This window comes from Acanthisitta chloris, unplaced genomic scaffold (genome assembly GCF_000695815.1).
Source record: "Acanthisitta chloris isolate BGI_N310 unplaced genomic scaffold, ASM69581v1 scaffold24717, whole genome shotgun sequence".
Lineage (NCBI taxonomy): Eukaryota > Metazoa > Chordata > Aves > Passeriformes > Acanthisittidae > Acanthisitta > Acanthisitta chloris.
The window spans coordinates 30,471-47,858 of NW_008681456.1; the positions used below are offsets into that span (position 1 = coordinate 30,471).

The window sequence follows — 17,388 nt, forward strand, 5'->3', positions numbered from 1 at the left end:
AAGGATCAGCTGCTCTGACAAGTGTGGCACTCGTTTAGATGCACAGAGTGGGCTCTTCCCTGCCACCCCTGCACAAATCTCCCACCAGGGTCTGAACTTCACGCACACACTCCGAGGGGACAAGAGAGCCATTGTGCATCCATTGGCAAAGTGGAGAGATCAGGCAGAGCTGCTTGTCCAGCACTGCCAGATCCTGTCTCAAGGAACTTGGTGTAAATGCTTTAAGACATGTCCATGTTTCACTGGGAGGGAGGGAGGGCCTGTCAGGGAGGAAGGAGTGCTTGCACTCTGAGGGGATAACATCTAGGCTTGCTCCCACCACAGTGCACATCTGCTTTACACACTCCGAGCACACTCTGGTGCCTGTGGGACCAAAGCTGTGTGTCTACAAAGCTCTGAGAGAGGAACAAGTGCTGAATCAAATTTTACCACTCAAACTGTCTGCTAAACAGGAAATAGTAACGATCGGGAGAAATTGAAGCTATTATTCTTGTCTCATGAAGGAATGTCTGCATAGCTCCAAGCTGAGAACATTTTCATAGAGCAGAAAAGCCTCTTTTTAGCAGATGTCTCTTAGACTGAGTTCTTTGATGCTTATTTGCACTGAATAGCTCATCTATAACTTGAAGTGGGAGCAACTAATGCCCAAAATCCAGACTCATTTTGGAGTTTGCTTATGCGTACTAGTAGTTGTTATTTTCCAAGTGCATTGCAAAATGTGGAAGGAAGGAGACTATTTAATTTATCCAAGGCAACAGCAATCCCAGGGACAGTCTGGGCTGCTCATGTAGCAGCACACAAGGACAGTTACATTCTGGCAGTAACTCTCTGCCATAGTCTACTTGCACACATAACCTAGGGATACAAGGACAAAAACCTTTCAAACTGTCCAGTTACCCTCCTGCATTCCTACACTCTTAGAATTTCCAATAGAAGGGAAAAATTAGCATCACCTTATTTCCAAAGACTCAGGGAGTTTATGCATTTGGTAAGAGCAGATACAACAAGAGGATGTTTTCTTTCCAAAAGGAAGACAACTGGGACTGTGTCTCTCTTGAAGAAGGGAGGAGATTCAGGCTCTCAGGACAGGCCCTCAAAGGGTTCTCCTGCTCCCATATTACATTAAAGTCCAGACAAACTTCCTCTAAATCCAAAATCTGAATGGAATATACTACATTTAAGACAGACAAGAGTTACAGATTTTTGAAAGCATGTGCTCACTTGAGCTTCTCTCGTAGTAATACGTCAGCAACTCAGTTCATTCAGCGTGATCAGAAGACTGATCATCAAGATAAATGTTTTTGAAATGGCATTTCTTCTGGAAGATGAAATTACAGGTAGTTTGGCACAGACTCAGGTCAGGGGCTCTATTTCCACTCTCAGGCTGGGAGGGTCTTTTGCTTGTTTACAGCGTTCATGAGCAGGCGGACATAGGATGTTAGCAGGTCATCCATTTTGTAACCCTGCAGGGAAGAAAAAAGTCTCTCAGAGAGCTCCAGGAGGAAAAATAACTACAGTTCCCTCCCTGTTTTATCTTCTTCAGTTCTTTGCTGCATGCACATCTCTTTCAACAGCTGTCACTGTTTCAATAGTCTTTTATCTACTCCTCCTCCTGTTCTTCCCTTCGTAGATTTCCAAACCTTTACAGAGCAGAGCTCTGCCATCTCTGTGGTGTTCACTCTATAGCTTAAGAAGCTTCTACTTAAAAATCCAAGCTTTTCTCAGAGAAGTTATCCCTGAAATGCTTTTGTTACCTTTACAAATTGACCTTTAAATATTAGTACAGTGATGCCTGCCTGAGCCTGTGGACACTGTGTAGAGCCCCAGAGAAGGTGACTTTAGTCATGGGCTGGATGTGGTGGTGCATCCCCTCCCTAGGCCATGTTGTGATCTTAGGAATGCTCATTAGGCCTCAGCCTTGATGAACTGCACAGGGATGAGCTCTTGGGCTTACCAGAAACACTGTTCCCAGGAACTAGTGCTGGCTAATGAGCTCCAGGTTTTTTAACAAACAGCCTTGGACACTTACTTTTCTTGCCTGAATAACAACACAAGTAGAATAATATTTTGTGATTGAACTGGGATGGGAAATTACTATGACTAAAACCTACTCTTTGAGACCCTGTTGAGCTCCAGAAGATAAGGGGCTAATGTGTATGTCTCAAGTACCAGTAACTGGATGGCTGCAGAGCCTGCCAAGGACTGTTGGTCTTGACAGACTGTGAGAAAGAACAAGATCTGGCTGGAGAAGGGAGACCACGTGGAGACAGAGCAAAGAAACCCATCCATCAAAAGGTAACCCCCCCAAGCCACGGTGGCACTCCCTGGACATCTCACTACACAGACCAACACAGCTGGATTGGTGTGAGACAAGGATTATCAGCTGGATCATTGCTGAAGCCAGGACCCACATCCCATCAGCTGGATCCGTGCTAGAACCAGGACTGGTGATCTCTTTTTTTCCTCTCATTTCCTTTTTCTCTCTTTAATTCATCTCTCCCTTTTTAATTTTCCTCTTCCCTTTCACCCCACCCCTTTATCCAAAACCCACTGTCATGTACTTATACAGTAGGTAAGGGGCTGACACAGCAATTTCCATGCCAAGTGTGTAATTTACTACTGATTGTTTGCAGATCCTCTGATTTTTGTTATTCCTTTTGACCAGGAGCATTTTCAAATCTCAGGTGCTTCCTTCCCCTTAAGGGTGGGTCATCACACACCTGTAACCAACTGTTAGAAAGGTGGTACCACTCACTGGAAAGTGTCAGATCTCACAAGGCTGATGTTATTGCCTATGTGGAGGCAAACATGACAGACAAAAAGCCTCTTTCCTAGTGTTGTGGGTAAGTGCAGTCTTACCTTAATATCTCTGGTGGATAGAATTTAGTTGTATGGGAAGAGCTTGGGAAATAACTATTTTTCCATGTATTCTTTGTCTTATACCAGGTGACATTATATAGCACTGAGCCAGTTCTAAATGTCAATTTTATCGACACAGCAGCGAATGCTTTCTGTGTCTGCACTGGTATTTCTCTGGTTTGTCACCATTGTTTTGTAGCAGTTGTGGAGGTAAAGGAAGAATGAGGAGTTTCTTGTTTGTTGCACAAACTCTGCTTACCAGAGATGTCTCACATAAGAGCCGGTTTCCTCGTACCAGGTTCCCTATTGTCATGTGAAAGTAGGTGCTCCCACTGCTCCAGTTGGAGATCTTATTGAAAGGGTAGACTGCTAAAATATCCTGTAAGGGGAAACAAACTGAACTGTAGATCATTTCTCAAATGAAATCAGGCTGTTATGTAAGAAAACCTGTGGAGCCAAGCATGGATCACCAGGAAGCTGAACATGAGCCAGCAGTGTGCTCAGGTGGGCAAGGAGGCCAATGGCATCCTGGCCTGGATCAGGAACAGTGTGGTCAGCAGGACCAGGAGGTGATTCTGCCCCTGCACTCGGCGCTGGTGAGGCCACACCTTGAATCCTGTGCTCAGTTCTGGCCCCTCAGTTCAGGAGGGACATTGAGGTGCTGGAGCAGGTCCTGAGAAGAGCCACGAGGCGGGTGAAGGGACTGGAGCACAAGTGCCATGAGGAGAGGCTGAGGGAGCTGGGGGGGTTCAGCCTGGAGAAGAGGAGGCTCAGGGGAGCCCTTATCACCCTCTGCAACTCCCTGACAGGAGGCTGGAGTCAGGTGGGGGGTGGTCTCTTCTCCCAGGCAACCAGCAGCAGGACACGAGGGCACAGACTCAAGCTCTGCCAGGGGAGGGTTAGGTTGGAGATTAGGAAGAGATTTTTAGGGAGAGAGTGATCAGGCACTGGAATGTGCTGCCCAGGGAGGTGGTGGATTCCCCATCCCTGGAGGTTTTCAAGATGAGACTGGATGTGGCACTTAGCGCCATGGTCTAGTGACCACGGTAGGGTTGGACTTGATGATCTTGGAGGTCTTTTCCAACCCAGCTGATTCTATGATTCTATGATTGTTTTTCTTTCCCCTTCATTTATAAACACTGCAGATCAAGGCAGTTCTTGCACTCAGACTAGTGGTATATTGTCTTTTCTTGCTGTCCCTAGATTAGCACAGTCAATTAAATCCTTCTGTAGATAGATTGGTGAGAAGCAACTGTTACCTTTGTTTTCTGATGTATCAGTGAGACCCCTTGCTTGTTGATTGCAATCAGCACGATCTCTGGGAAGTTTGGCTCTGAGGCTTGCTGCAAACAAGTGACAGAGCAGGATAAACAGAAAATGAAGAAATTATCTCTATGAGGTACATAGTGACCTTTAACAGTGCCCAGTGCTGCTTGTTCTCTTTCCCAAAGGAACACATTTAGGCCATATGTTGATGGCTTGGGCAATTGCTAAGTGGGAGCAGAATCAGGTCCATCATTTACTAGGCTTTCTGTAAACAGGCTTAATGGTTAGTTGCAAACCAGATAAGAGCCCAGGGAGGAGAAGTTAAAGGTAGCAAGTGGGAAATGGTTCTCAGACATATCCACTCCAGAACAGGAGGATTAGTACAGTCTGTTCTGGGGGAAAAGTCCCCAGAGATACAAGATTTGGCAGTGTTTTGTTTTGGAGAACAATGACAGGACAATTAAGTATCTACTTAACTAAAAGCTCCCTACAACTACTACATAGTTGTAATATTAGGTATTACCAGTGGAACAACATAGCCAGAAAATAACAGGCACAGTTCAGAATGGGTGAAGGACCTCTCTCTCCACTTTCAAGGAACTGAGTTTCTCTCCACAGATGATAGGAATTCAGGTTTATAATGTATCCTCACATAGCTATGGAATTAGAGTTAGCCTGTATGCCCCAGTGCTGTTCTGCTACCAGATCCATTCATATAGGCCTTCAAACCTACCTTCACCTCAAAGAAGGCTGATCCAAATGTTGGCCACCGGTGGATCATTTTCAAGAAGGCAATCTTGGCCTCATCCACAGTTTTTCCTTCATGTTTACTGTATGCTGCAGTAATGCTCTGTTCAGAAAACACAGGATACAAAGCCTGTTCAGTTGGACACAGGCAGGTTTCCAGTGCCCACTATTAGTGCTGAAGATCATCACCAAGACTATTTTTTTCCAACAGCAACAGGAGACTGTGAAAATGAAAACAGCCTGCCACGCCATGGGGCAAGGTGTAGGCAGAGCCCCCTGGGGTTCTGTACTCATGTGTTGAGTGAAGGAAGCCCAGAGCCCAAGGGAATGGACTTCAGGGGAGAGGGACAGTGTAGGATGACACAAAATTCAGAGAGCCAGTGTTCAGCACCCACAGACATGTATCACATTTTCTGCTGGAACATGTAGGGTGAATTTCCCCTCTGTATTTGAAACAGTGTCCTGTGTCTTCCTCAGTGGACTAAGTGATAAGTACCTGCTGAAACCTTCTTGCCTTTTGGTGGATAAAAGATTCTTTTGCTCCAAGCAACATGCCCATGGTGCAAGATGGTTGATTTGCTGCCAAACTATGAAATATTTATGACATATCTCAAGTTTCTGTACAATGTCCTCAAATCCTCAGTCCCATCACTGACTTCCCTATCTCTGACTCTTCTTCAGGGCACTGAAAATAGATTAGTATCTCCAAGAAAGTTGCACATCTCAAGTCCATCATCCAGGCCTGCAGATACTTGGATTACAAAATCTGGACCATAAGAGGCAAAGCAGCAATAGCCAGTAACATCTCTCCATGGTGCTTTCAAAGACCATCAGATCTGAAATGTAGTGTGGCTCGATGTCTTTCTTCCCTCCCAAAACTCTGTGGAACTGGTATGACTAATGAAAGCTGATGTTCTTACCTTCTTCCACTCATCTGCTGAGGCTGCTCGAAGCAGGTTGTCTGGCACCAGCTCCTTCAGGATTTTGGGAATGGTTGCCAGGTGTGTGCGGTCGGTGTTGAAGTGCACTTTGTAAATCAGCCCTGCCAGCTGGACAGCGTCTTCCTTAGAACACTTGTGGTAGCCTCTGAGGTACTTTGGCAGCTCCTGGAAGAGACCAGCTCTCAGTCCAGGCAGAATGGGCTTGAAGTAAACACTGACTTAAGCATTCTAAATCTGGGGGATCAAGAGGTGAGTCTTGCCACAGTCCAAGGACATCCCAATAACTTGTGACTCCTTCTGGAGGTTCTCTGAGTAATCTTTAAAGGTCCTTTCCAACACAAAACTTTCTGTGATTCTTTGTACAATTATAGAGCAAGACCACAGAACAATTAGCTGAGAGAACTGTGCTCCTAACATCAGCAATGTAGCTAAGGTGTGAACACTGGGAAAAATACCTGCTCCTGAGGCTAAGTTGTGCCCTCCAGAGGCATTTCTCTGGAGTTCCTATAATGCAGACCTTGGGGAGGGAGAGGGTGACATTCCAGTAGACTTACTTTCCCTGGGAAACTTCTTGGATCCCACTGCCTGCCATTATATCTGTGCTTTAGGGAGCTGGTTACCTGGTGGTAATGAAAAATGGTGTCAGCTTTCAGGTCCTTCCCAGGAGTGACATTCAGCCACAGCTTTCTCATGAAGTACACCTCATATGTCACAGACATGGCAGCCCCTGAGGAAACCAGATATTGTTAGTGTTCTCTGTGCCACTGCAGAGTTCTGCAGTTTCCAAATGGCTTGTGAGTAATAAAATTATGAACAAAAAAAAAATACAGAAGGTCATTTTAGATGGCCAAGAAGGTGGTTGTCAGCTCCTGGACACTGATGATGCAGTTGATATATGGTGCAGGCTCTTCAGAGAGGGAGGGAGAGGCTGAGTGCTTGTTATTCATCATGCTCTGACAGCTGCCTGCTGGTGTGCAGCACACCTGAATTCTGTTCCACTGATGCAGGTACATTCCCTGCTGGCTGTGCTTGCACAAATAATCTGTGGTTTAGTGCACCACATCTTTATGCTGTGGTTTTTAGAGCTCCTGACAGCTGCATCAGCTGTGGGGAGAAAAGGGAAATGACAGAGTCTTAGGAAGACTCTGGGAAGCAGAGTCTTCCTAAGAAAAGACTTCTCTTAGGAAGTCTTAGGAAGCAGAAAGAGGTTTAGGAAGTTGAACCTCAGCTGTCCTAAAATAAGCAAAGCTCAGGAGAAATGGATATGAAATTTGAGTGTAGTTTGGGTTTGATGTAGAATTTCAAAATGTATGTTATACATGAGGGTGAAGTGCAAAGAAATGCTGGCATCAGTGTTATATTGTTTTATTCTAACACGTGTCCCCCTGGCAATACAACTTGTGCTTTGGCATCACCAGGTAGTAATCTAGAGAGTAATTTTCTAACCCAAGCAATGTGAGTGACACTGTGTAAAGAACCTGTTTACATGTGCTGGCTGATACCTGATCTGGTATCTAACTTGTGCGTATCCAGCTGAGTGTTTTGGATACAATAGGTCAGAAAATCTTTAGTCCCAATTTTAGATTTCTGGAGAGATCCCCCACTATAATGTTCTGGAGTTTCTGATAGCCAGTGCTTGGCTGCATCAGGTCCCTGGATCTTGCTGCTGGTGCAGGCAGTGACTGTGCATGCACAAACAAAACTGAGGTAATAAGACTCTGCCACACACTTCCCAAGATGGAGTAAATCCTACTGGATAAATTTGCTCCTTTCCCAGTTCAACACAGCATCACATGCAGCTTCTTGGCATTCTCCTTACCATCTTTCCCTGGTTTGTTCTTCCTGTTCCAGTCTGTCACCTGCCTCAGGGAGTCAAAGAAGTAGTCTGCTTCATTCTGACTGATAACCTGCAGAGGCCAAGCCATGAAGGAGAGAAAGGAGGGATTAGCACATCATATAAAATACTGCCTGTGCCCACCTACCTAAGTATCAGGCTGAATTTTCTTTCCCTGTCTACAGTGAGAGAGCAGAATTATGTCAGGGAAGACACAGGCAAGGGGGAAGAAGTAGAGAAATAGGAGGAGGAAGGCTCGGTTTACTTATATTTCCTATGGGGATTTTTATTGCAGCTTCTGTTGCTTTTTTCTTTCCAAGCTACTTATTGCAGTCAAGCTGAAGATGCCTACCTTATTGTTAGCCATCTCCTCTTTGTAAAATATTGGCACATACCAGGTTCCTCTTTTCAGGAACTCCCTGTGCCTGGACTCAGTGCTGCTTTTGCCTTGGACACAGGTGCAGAGAGAAGGGACCTTCAGCAAGGCAGCCAAGCTTCAGCTCAGGCAAGGCAAGCTCCTGAGAAACTAGAGAGCAATCAGCTGGCACTGGTCAACCCTAGCTCTCCCTAATCCTAGTGGGCACTGTACATGTGCAGCACATCAGGCACAAGGCCTGAATGGAAAAGGCCAAATCCAGCAGTATGCAACATACAGTTTGCTACCATCCAGCAGCTGCCAGAAAGCTCACATCTCTGCTCTTAGTAACCTGGATACTGGCAGACTGATAGAAATTCTGAATCTCCACCTTGCCAGAGACTCAAAATAATTGTCAGGTGCTATAAGTTCGACTCTAGGTTGTATCCCCTCAGGTAAGACAGCAGCAGTAATGACCTGCTCTGGTGCTTGGCTTCATACGTGGCTGTTTAAGTGGTCTGGCAAGTAAGTAGGAGAGGAGGGAGAGTCTGGTCACCCTGCCACAGTCAGGAAGAGTTACCTTGTCTGCAATCTTCACAAAGAGGCTGAAACCTTCCCAGGAGCTCAGCTGCAATTTGGAAGCAATGTTCTGACACACAGAGCGGATTTTGGTGTTTGTTCCCACATCGAATGTCTGTGAGATAACAAGACTCTTGTTACACAGAGGAAGAAATGGCAACACTGAATGCCTTCAAACATGCTTCTGCATGAACACATCATGGCTGGGAAAACAGGTAAGTGCTCACCTGTGTTGTTTCATTGGGGAAGCAAATCTTGTGTGAGATCTTAGTGTTGTTCTGTAGGATGGCCTCAACCTCCACAGGATGAGGTGCCCACTTCCTGCAGCCACTCCTGGAAAATGCCACCACCATCACATGAGAGATCAGTGCTGGATGTTTCAGCTTTGAGGAGCTGAACCACACTATTCCAGCTGGACAACAGGTTCCATCCAAAATGCTAGTACTGTGCAATGGGGCAGGCTCCAATAGACCTCCACCCTAGTGCAAATTCAGTGGATGAACAGCAAGAAACTGAGCGTCTTATTAGCATATATATTAGCAGTCTGTTCTGCTCTGCAAGGAGGTTGCACAGATAAGGTACCCTCCTAGCCAGCACCATTGCTCCTTCTATGTGTTCAGCAGCAGATTTCCCTACTGAAGTGTGAAGATAATGGCTACAAGGAGAAATACCTTTTAATCCTTGCATGAGCAAAAATATATATATTCAGATGAGTTAGAGCACAGGAGGCAAATACCAAAAAAGTTTGGAGGGCCACTAGCAGCATTACATGTTACATAAGAGCTGGTGTGTAATCAGTGACTCAAGAGGTGCTCAGGCTGTACAAACCTAGTTCTTTGAAACTAAGCTCAGAGGAGAGCTGCCTTTTAAAGCAAAGAAACTGGCCCTGAAGTCTGAGTCGTGCATAAACCCTGACACAAAGTGAGGACAAACCTAGCACATTAACCTCCTGGGGCTGGTATGTTCCTGTCCTCAGTGGCACAGAGCAGCCTGTTCAGAGATTTTCTACGCTGTAGCTTATGGGCAAAACTCCTCTCACACTGGGTCACTCTCTGACCTGGAACCTGATCAATGAGTTTTGAACACTTTGAGCTGGTTATATGCCAGATCATTTACCTCATCACTGTCTGGATCCTCCGACGGCACGCCAGGGCCAGGGTTTCTTTCTGACGTGTCTCTATGAATTTCTGGGCATGTTTGAGCAGTGTCTTGCTGGGTGGGAAGAGGCCAGTGCAGAGCCAAAGTAGCTGCCAACCCTTGGTCACACTGTACCTGTGAACACAAAGCAAACAGCTCTGCTATAGCCACATACAGTTCTTTGTTTGACCACACACCAGCTCCAGGGAGTAGAAACACTCCCATCATGGTGTGTTGTGCCATTCAGCAAATCAACAGAGCCTTCACCCAGGCTCTGGCAGTTGTTTGCTGTGCAACAACCCCAGCCTGCACGTGAAGGCAGTCTCAAGTCCTGAATGAGAAATACTCATGACAATGGCAAATCTCAGGAGTTAAATATAAGCTCCAGTTTAACAATCATCTTGTCAACAGTGACCCTGGTGCCCTCCTCTTGGAAATCCACTGTCTCATTGCTGTTCAAGCTCACATGTACTTGGACTGTGGTTTCTCAGCAGCTTGTATTCACCTGCCCTCTGTGCTGGGCAGCTTTGCTCAGGGCACGAGCAATGCATACACTGACTTCCCCTTACATGTGCTCCTGTTGTGAAAAACGAGCCTGTAGATGGCATTGTGTAACGAGGCAGTTACAGTTCTTACAAGCTGGTACCATTTTCAAGGCAGAGAGCCAGTTCTTCCAGCCTCTGCACCTGTGAAATCTGCCAGTTGAAGCTGTTCTGGCACCTCACCCTGACCTCACCTCTGCAGTCTGGAGGTGGTCAGTTATCAAAGCCAGGAGCCAAACACACTTCAGCTATGTCCCAGGATGGCTCTGAAGTGCTCAGTGGTGCGGAGTGGCTTTGGCTGGGAAAGTCAGCAGGTCTGCCTGCCTCTGAAAGGGCACCAGACTTGGCTGAATAAAGAGGTCTTGGGTTATTTATTCCCATTTACTGTTCTCATTTTGCAGATGAAGACACGCTCTTTTAATCCCATTTATTCTCTGTGGATCTGTGGTGTTTGTGTCTGTGTGAGAGTAGGACATGATCCACAGGGAGTGGCTTTGGCTGGGAAAGTCAGCAGGTCTGCCTGCCTCTGAAAGGGCACCAGACTTGGCTGAATAAAGAGGTCTTGGGTTATTTATTCCCATTTACTGTTCTCATTTTGCAGATGAAGACACGCTCTTTTAATCCCATTTATTCTCTGTGGATCTGTGGTGTTTGTGTCTGTGTGAGAGTAGGACATGATCCACAGCAGCCTGAGTCGTTTGTGTCTGTGTGTGAGAGTAGGACATGATCCACAGCACAGCAGCCTGAGAAGGATGAAAGATTTGTTGCTCTGGCTGTTCTAATGAAAGTATATGGAAATAGCCACCTTTCAAGCATTGTTTTTTCCACATCAGTGATCCTTCTCAAAGCAGCAACAAAACTGGTGGAAACATGGCCCTGGCACCATGGTTACAGACTACAATGTTAAATGGACTGTAAGATGACAGCATGCAAGGAAATTTACCATTCAGTAGCTACACACATGGTAAAAGTTCCACTCAGTTTAATACTTGTGGAACAGTAGGAAAGAAAATAAATAGACAGAAGATCCTTCTCTAACTTTTGCAGTCAGAAACAGAAAAAACATTTTGTTAATCATTAGTATTATTTTAAGCTTCTTTTTGCAATTCAGTTTCCCTGGAAGTAGGTCAAATTATCATTTTGTGAGTGGGGAAGAAAACACCAGCCTATTTCAGACACTTGTATGTGGGCAGGGGCCCATGTAACCAGTCTGTTCTGCAAGGCAGTTGTGCAACCTAAGTAATAGAACTACTCAGAAGTATTTATTCACAGGTGGTAAAAATCTACTGTGAACTAAGTGCTTGTGGGAGGGAAATGCTGTCATTGGGTAACTCAAGTGGAGGGCTGGCAGGGCAGTCACTGAGGGCATGCAAGGACTCCATGCCATGTTTTCTCCCCAGGTACCTTGGGAACAAGAGAGCCTCAGTAGCACCTTGCCTGCCTCACCCCACACTGCACAGAGATGAGCATGGAATGCTGATGGGAGCAAAGCAGCAGCTCAGGGTAGAGGAATATTGATGCTCTGTGGCCTCTCACTGCCAGTCACTGGTCCTGAGTGCTCCACAAAGGTGAGCCACACTTGGCCATCCTTACCCTCTGCCCCTGCCCCACAAGTGCAGCAGGGGTTCCTGATCAGCATCTGCACTGGAGCCCTGGCCTTGCAGAAACAGTGTGTTTGCACCCAGGTGAGTACCTGTTTCTGTTCTCAGTCAGTTGCTTCATAATCTGACAGTAAATCTCATCCCGCAGGATCTCCTCCTGGATAGCTGCTACAAATATCTGGTCAGTGACTTCCACAGAGGAGTGTGCCTGTTTCGAGGGATAGTCTCCCATGAATTTCATGATGGGTGAATGTGCTGTTAAGGAGAAAAGCAGGCCAATTCTGGAAGGCAAATGGGAAGTTGTTAGTGACTGTGTTGATGCCTAAGTGGCAAATACTGGAAGGAATGTCTGGAGCATGTTCCCTCACTGTCCTCTATGCAGAGTTGCTTCTTGGCTGTGATTTGTACTGTGTTAGCTGCTTGCTATGGGCATGTGCAGTAAATTTCACTCACTCCTAAAGCCATGTTCTCACTTAAGTGAGCCATCAGGAGCTGTAGAGCACTGGGAGGGAATAGGAATCTTTCCTCTGTAGACAAGGGCAACAGATCGGGTACACCCCACCTTTATGTGAATGTATCCCCTGTAATGGCATCTCAGCAGAGGTGAGTTGAGTGAAAGTAGCTAGCTCTTCCTTCCCCTGCGTGTTCTCAGGTGTCAAAGAGAGGAGAGAAAGGATATCAATGAAGGCCTGACAGGCCAAATCCCGAAGGTCAGGGTCTGTGCATGCTCTCTTCAGCAATGGCTGTTTCAAGGGCTCCTTAGAGTGTGCCCACAGTTGACTGCGCCCACGGGATTTCTGGAGAACAGCTTTGCTGATGGATTCCTTCTCAGGAGTCCTGAATCAAGACAAGTGCAGGCAACGCAAAATTACTGGATCAGTATTTCTAAGAACATAGCAGGTCGTTATCACAAAGACATCTCTCTAGGTATGTTCTCATATCCCCTTTGATTTGCAAGTCAACAAGAGCAGGAAAATGTAGTTTCCTGTAAATCCAGAAGGGAGAAGGCTTACAAAAAGAAGAAACCTAATCAGAACTGGGAGATGCCATTACATCCTAGGCTTCAAGGATCACTGAAGATCCACAAGAACTTTCCTAGCGTGTACACTACACAGAGAGCTTCACCTGAAGTGTTCATAGGAGAACTCCTCCAGGGTGTAAGGCTTCACTTTCACATCCTCTTCTTCAGGTTCCTCCATGAATGAGTTCTGTGATGCTGTCCTCCTCTGGTCTGGAGACATCATCAGCAAACTCTGGAATGACACAACCATGTAGAGATGTTGCATGGGCACAGGTGTCTGCACAGATTGCCACGTGTTACTCAGGTGTGCAGGTAGGACTCTGTGCTGCCTGAGCCCTGTCCTCAAAGCAGCATCTCCAGAGACTCAAGAAAGACTTGGGTACAGTTGACTCATGGAAATCATTTCCACAGACCCAGCAGTAGAGAACATCAAAATGTATGTGATTGTCCAAAGCACAGCACATTTAAAACTGTACCTGCCTATCACAAGTGTGGTTTCCCCTCAGTTTTCAGCCTTTTACTTGTTAGCACTGTATCCAATATACTGAGTCTCCAAAATTCTTCTGAAGACAAAATTGTTAGGAGAGGGATCAATGGGAAACCTCCCTCAAAGACATATTCTTTTTAAGTGATCTGCTGCACTCAGAGCTTCCCTTGAGGCCTAATGTGACCACCAGTCAAGCCCAGGGTAAACACAGGGAAATTCAACTATGCATCCAGATCCATTAATTGCTACCAATTCCAGGCACTGAAATCTTTCATGAGGAACAGACTGTTTTTTTTGTAAGTCATTGCTTTTGTGCAACTGCAGTCTTCTCCTTAGAGTCTGGGCTAGGTTTAGTTTTGGTTTCAGATAAGACAGAATGTAATGCTTTATTTCAATGGGAGATACAGAACTTGTCTGACTTTGGAGGAACAATTATCTTCCAGTTATAAATTTAATCATATTTAACACTGTTACCACCATTTTACTTCCAGTCTCTTCACAAAGAGTGCTCAGATTTTCTTACCAGCACTTGACTAGAGGGTTTTGTGAGAGAAGGAATGATGTAGATGTCTTCCAAAAATACATTCCCTGTTTTGCTTGTCCTTTCATTCTGGGCAGAGATCCAGCCAGAGTCTGCATCCAGCCTTTTGTCTTCGGTGAAGATTAGCAAGTCTCCCTTCTTGAAGGACAGGATGCCAGGGTCTTCTGGAAAACAGAAAAAGGGAGTACTGTTCAGGCCTGATAGCCCAAGAAGCTACAAAGGGATTGCACTGTGAAAGATGAGGGAATTGTATTTTGAAGGCCTGAATTCAAGTAGCAATAGAAAGTGATTTGTGTAACTATGTCTAGTTCATTACCTCTGTGATATTTTTCTGGAAAGTATTTCCAGGGAGCACAGATCCAACTTCATGCTCTAACCAAGCTGAGTTGTTGGACACTGTACTATCTAAATAACATATGCAAAGAGATAGAAGGAGGAAGGAAAGTTTATTTGTATGCAAAGGCCCCAAATCCCGTCGAGTTATGCTCTGCATTTTTGTGCTGGTGCATTTCTCCTGAGGCAAAGGACCTCTTGCTGAAGGTCTCCCTCTCCTCTCTGAGCACTTTCAAACAAATGCTGTTGGTTCTCTCAAGATTTCTTCCCCACCCAGTAGAAAAGTGTAATACTTACCTTGGGATTTTCTCTCGTGCATTGCCACAGCAAATCGTGACCTTTTCTTCAGTCCTTCCAGGAACATGACCACCAGCTCAGCAATGACAACACTGTTTACTGAAGTCAGGACAAACTCCTCAGCACGAAGTGTAATGAGAGTGCAGCTCTGTCCAAAGGACTTCACTGCCCTATGTGTAATTGAACAGTTTGTTACCAGAACATCTGGAAAAGTCACAGATATATCTGCAATCATAGCCAAGGCACCTACACCTCCATGCAGTCTACTCCCTCATAGTGAGAACTGGTAGTTGTTAATTTGCCTCCCCATGAGCTGGTAGGTGTGAAGGATTGCAGAGATTCAGGTTCACTCTGGACTCCACCAGGTTTTGTACACAAGTGCTTCATTACAGACTTCTGTAGTAACTGGGCAGGTAGTTAAATCTGTGACAATCCTCACAGAGGTTTATTTCATGTATGTAAGACCCTTTTCTCTGAGAGATCTGATGCAAGGATGTGTGCCCTGAGCAAGCCAATGGTTACCCTCGTTCTCTCAGTTATCCTGTTCAGATCCCATGACACCTGAGAAGGATAAGAATTCCCAACACGCATAACAGACAATGGCTTAATTATATTAGGTTTTTTGGGCCTTGCATTGTCTCAATGCATGTCTGTGCCTCTTTACACCTTTCTGACTGAGCAGGACCATCTTCCACCAGCTGGAAGGATCCAGCCATTGCAGTATTTCCTTTACAGGCTGCTCAGAAACTGTTCCTTTATGTTTCCCCGATTAGGCTAAACCACCTTTCCAGGTACAGATCAAATCACGTAAGGAGATGGCAGAGCAAGCAAAGGCAACAGCAAGTACATCCTTTCCAAGTACGGGCAGAGATGCCTTCTTCAGGTCTGTCTTTCTGGAGCCCTCACCTGTTGGTGTGGATGCCAGTTATCTCTGGAAAGGTCAGCTCAAGGAGCCGCTTTTCCGACTCATCCAAGAAGCAGATGCCTTTCCAGTTTACAGCAACAATGAAGTGGTTCTTAGGCAAGCTGGGCCCTGAAAATACAGCAAAAGCTCCTTATCAATGCTATAGAAGTCTTCTTCTACTGATCTTATATCTGTCTTCTACTCCCAGGATTCAGGTATTACCTGAAAACTTTGTGACTTCAAAGAATCGGGAAAAAAGCAAAGGCCACTGAAAACGAGCAAAATCTACAATTTGTTCCTTCACAGTCTGGGAGGAGAGATGGTCCTGTGTGTATGGGGCCTGCAGGATAAAAGCACACCCAAGGTTTGCTCAGTAAAATCTGGTTTGCATGATCTGCAGACAATAAACAACAAGCCTGATCCCAGAGAGATCCCTAATAACCTTCTGCTGTCACCGGTGTCAAGGGTACCTGGAGAAAACAAATCAGGAACAGTCTCCAGGGCCCCAAGCCACAAGCAGCTGAGATTGCCCACATGCATTTGGATTTCAAATTTCCTTCAAATCCCCACTGATCGATCTGTTCAGAGCCTAAAACGCTTTGAGTGCCATGGAAATAATTCAGGTAATCCATTTCCAGATCAAAACCAATACTCCGTCCCATACCCATCCTGGCTCAGTTGTCAGATGTGAAAGCCTTAGAAGTTACTCTACTTAGATATTCAAATGTAGTGTTTCATTCTGCCCCCCTGCTGAGCCCCATATGGAAGAGTGAGTGGAAAGGATCTCTGCTCCCCCAGCCCTAATGAACTATTTGGGATACACAAACTGAGCTGGTTTTCCTCCTTCCCCAACAGACTATTCATAAATGGAAATGGTGAAAGAAGCAGAAGCTGTTGCTTGAGAGTGGTTACCCAACAGTGCCAGACAAACCTCTTACCTTAGCATGTGCATAGGTTATAAGGCTCACCCACTTTTCCAGGGGCTTGGACTTCAGCTGTTTCACTGGGATACAGTCATGGAGCACCTTCTGCACAAGTTCATTGCGGATGGAATCTCCAAATTGGATATAACAATATTTTGCACCTATCTCCACCAAATCCTCCTCCTGAAAGAATTAATCCATTAATAGAGGTCAGAAAGGCCTGGTGGCCTCGTTCAGCCCTGAAGCCAGTTTAGGAATGGGATTTTCTCTGGTTTTGTCTGAATAACTTAATAGTCATTCAGCATAAGGAGGAGTGAACTTCACACAACCATAACATCAGAGATTATTAGCAAAGATATTTTAAAGCAAGACCCGATTTGACCCTGTGGACATGCCTCCAGCTGCCACATGGATCAAAAGCTGCAGGAAAAGAACCTCAGCAGCATTAATTGTGCGATACCTGGCACAATCACCTGGACAGGAACTGTTCATTAAGAAGGGAAGAGTTGTTCACATCCACTAGAAACTCAGTTCATCTTCCTGCTTTTTAATGTGGGAAACATTAACACAGCTTTGTCTCCTTAGGAGGATGAAGCAGGAGACTCACCTTCTCACAGCGATACTCTCCAAACCGCACGCCGCGGATGACTTGGTGGTAGATGAGATCAGTGCTGATAGGATCCTCCTGGGAGTTGTGCCAGGGGGTGAAGATTTCCTTGCGGAAGTAGAGGCGCCAGGGCGCGTGGCGCTCGTGTGTGCCCCTCTCCTTCACCAGCTGCTCACACTGGGAGATGGCGTCCAGGACGTGATCGCGGCCCCCGCCCAGAGACCACACCTACGGCAAAGGGACACGGCCTTACTGGCACGTCTGCTCTGCATCGAGTGAAGGGCAACAAACCCAAAGCTCCTGGACTCCAAACAGCAAGAAAAACTCTGCGAAGGTAAGCAGAGGGATGTGCAAGCTGTATGTGGTACATGGATGTGTTTTTCTAGTCAGCTATGTGAGCTGGCAAAGAATCAT

General features: G+C 45.8%; 1 protein-coding gene across 1 annotated transcript in view; it reads right to left on the minus strand.

The window, feature by feature from the left end:
* Positions 1–1,379: 1,379 nt before the first annotated feature.
* The window catches only part of LOC103805469 (unconventional myosin-VIIb-like), a gene marked incomplete at its 5' end in the record, with an annotated part of 28,315 nt that continues 12,306 nt past the window's right edge, over positions 1,380–17,388 (minus strand). The window contains 19 exons of the mRNA XM_009078121.1: positions 1,380–1,463; positions 3,119–3,238; positions 4,119–4,202; positions 4,859–4,975; positions 5,793–5,978; positions 6,434–6,540; positions 7,633–7,720; positions 8,583–8,696; positions 8,809–8,914; positions 9,698–9,853; positions 11,954–12,107; positions 12,541–12,698; positions 12,987–13,114; positions 13,893–14,074; positions 14,541–14,710; positions 15,447–15,573; positions 15,667–15,784; positions 16,383–16,550; positions 16,975–17,202. Of these exons, the coding sequence (XP_009076369.1) occupies positions 1,380–1,463; positions 3,119–3,238; positions 4,119–4,202; positions 4,859–4,975; positions 5,793–5,978; positions 6,434–6,540; positions 7,633–7,720; positions 8,583–8,696; positions 8,809–8,914; positions 9,698–9,853; positions 11,954–12,107; positions 12,541–12,698; positions 12,987–13,114; positions 13,893–14,074; positions 14,541–14,710; positions 15,447–15,573; positions 15,667–15,784; positions 16,383–16,550; positions 16,975–17,202 (2,595 nt within the window). The remainder of the gene's footprint in view (positions 1,464–3,118; positions 3,239–4,118; positions 4,203–4,858; positions 4,976–5,792; positions 5,979–6,433; positions 6,541–7,632; positions 7,721–8,582; positions 8,697–8,808; positions 8,915–9,697; positions 9,854–11,953; positions 12,108–12,540; positions 12,699–12,986; positions 13,115–13,892; positions 14,075–14,540; positions 14,711–15,446; positions 15,574–15,666; positions 15,785–16,382; positions 16,551–16,974; positions 17,203–17,388) is intronic.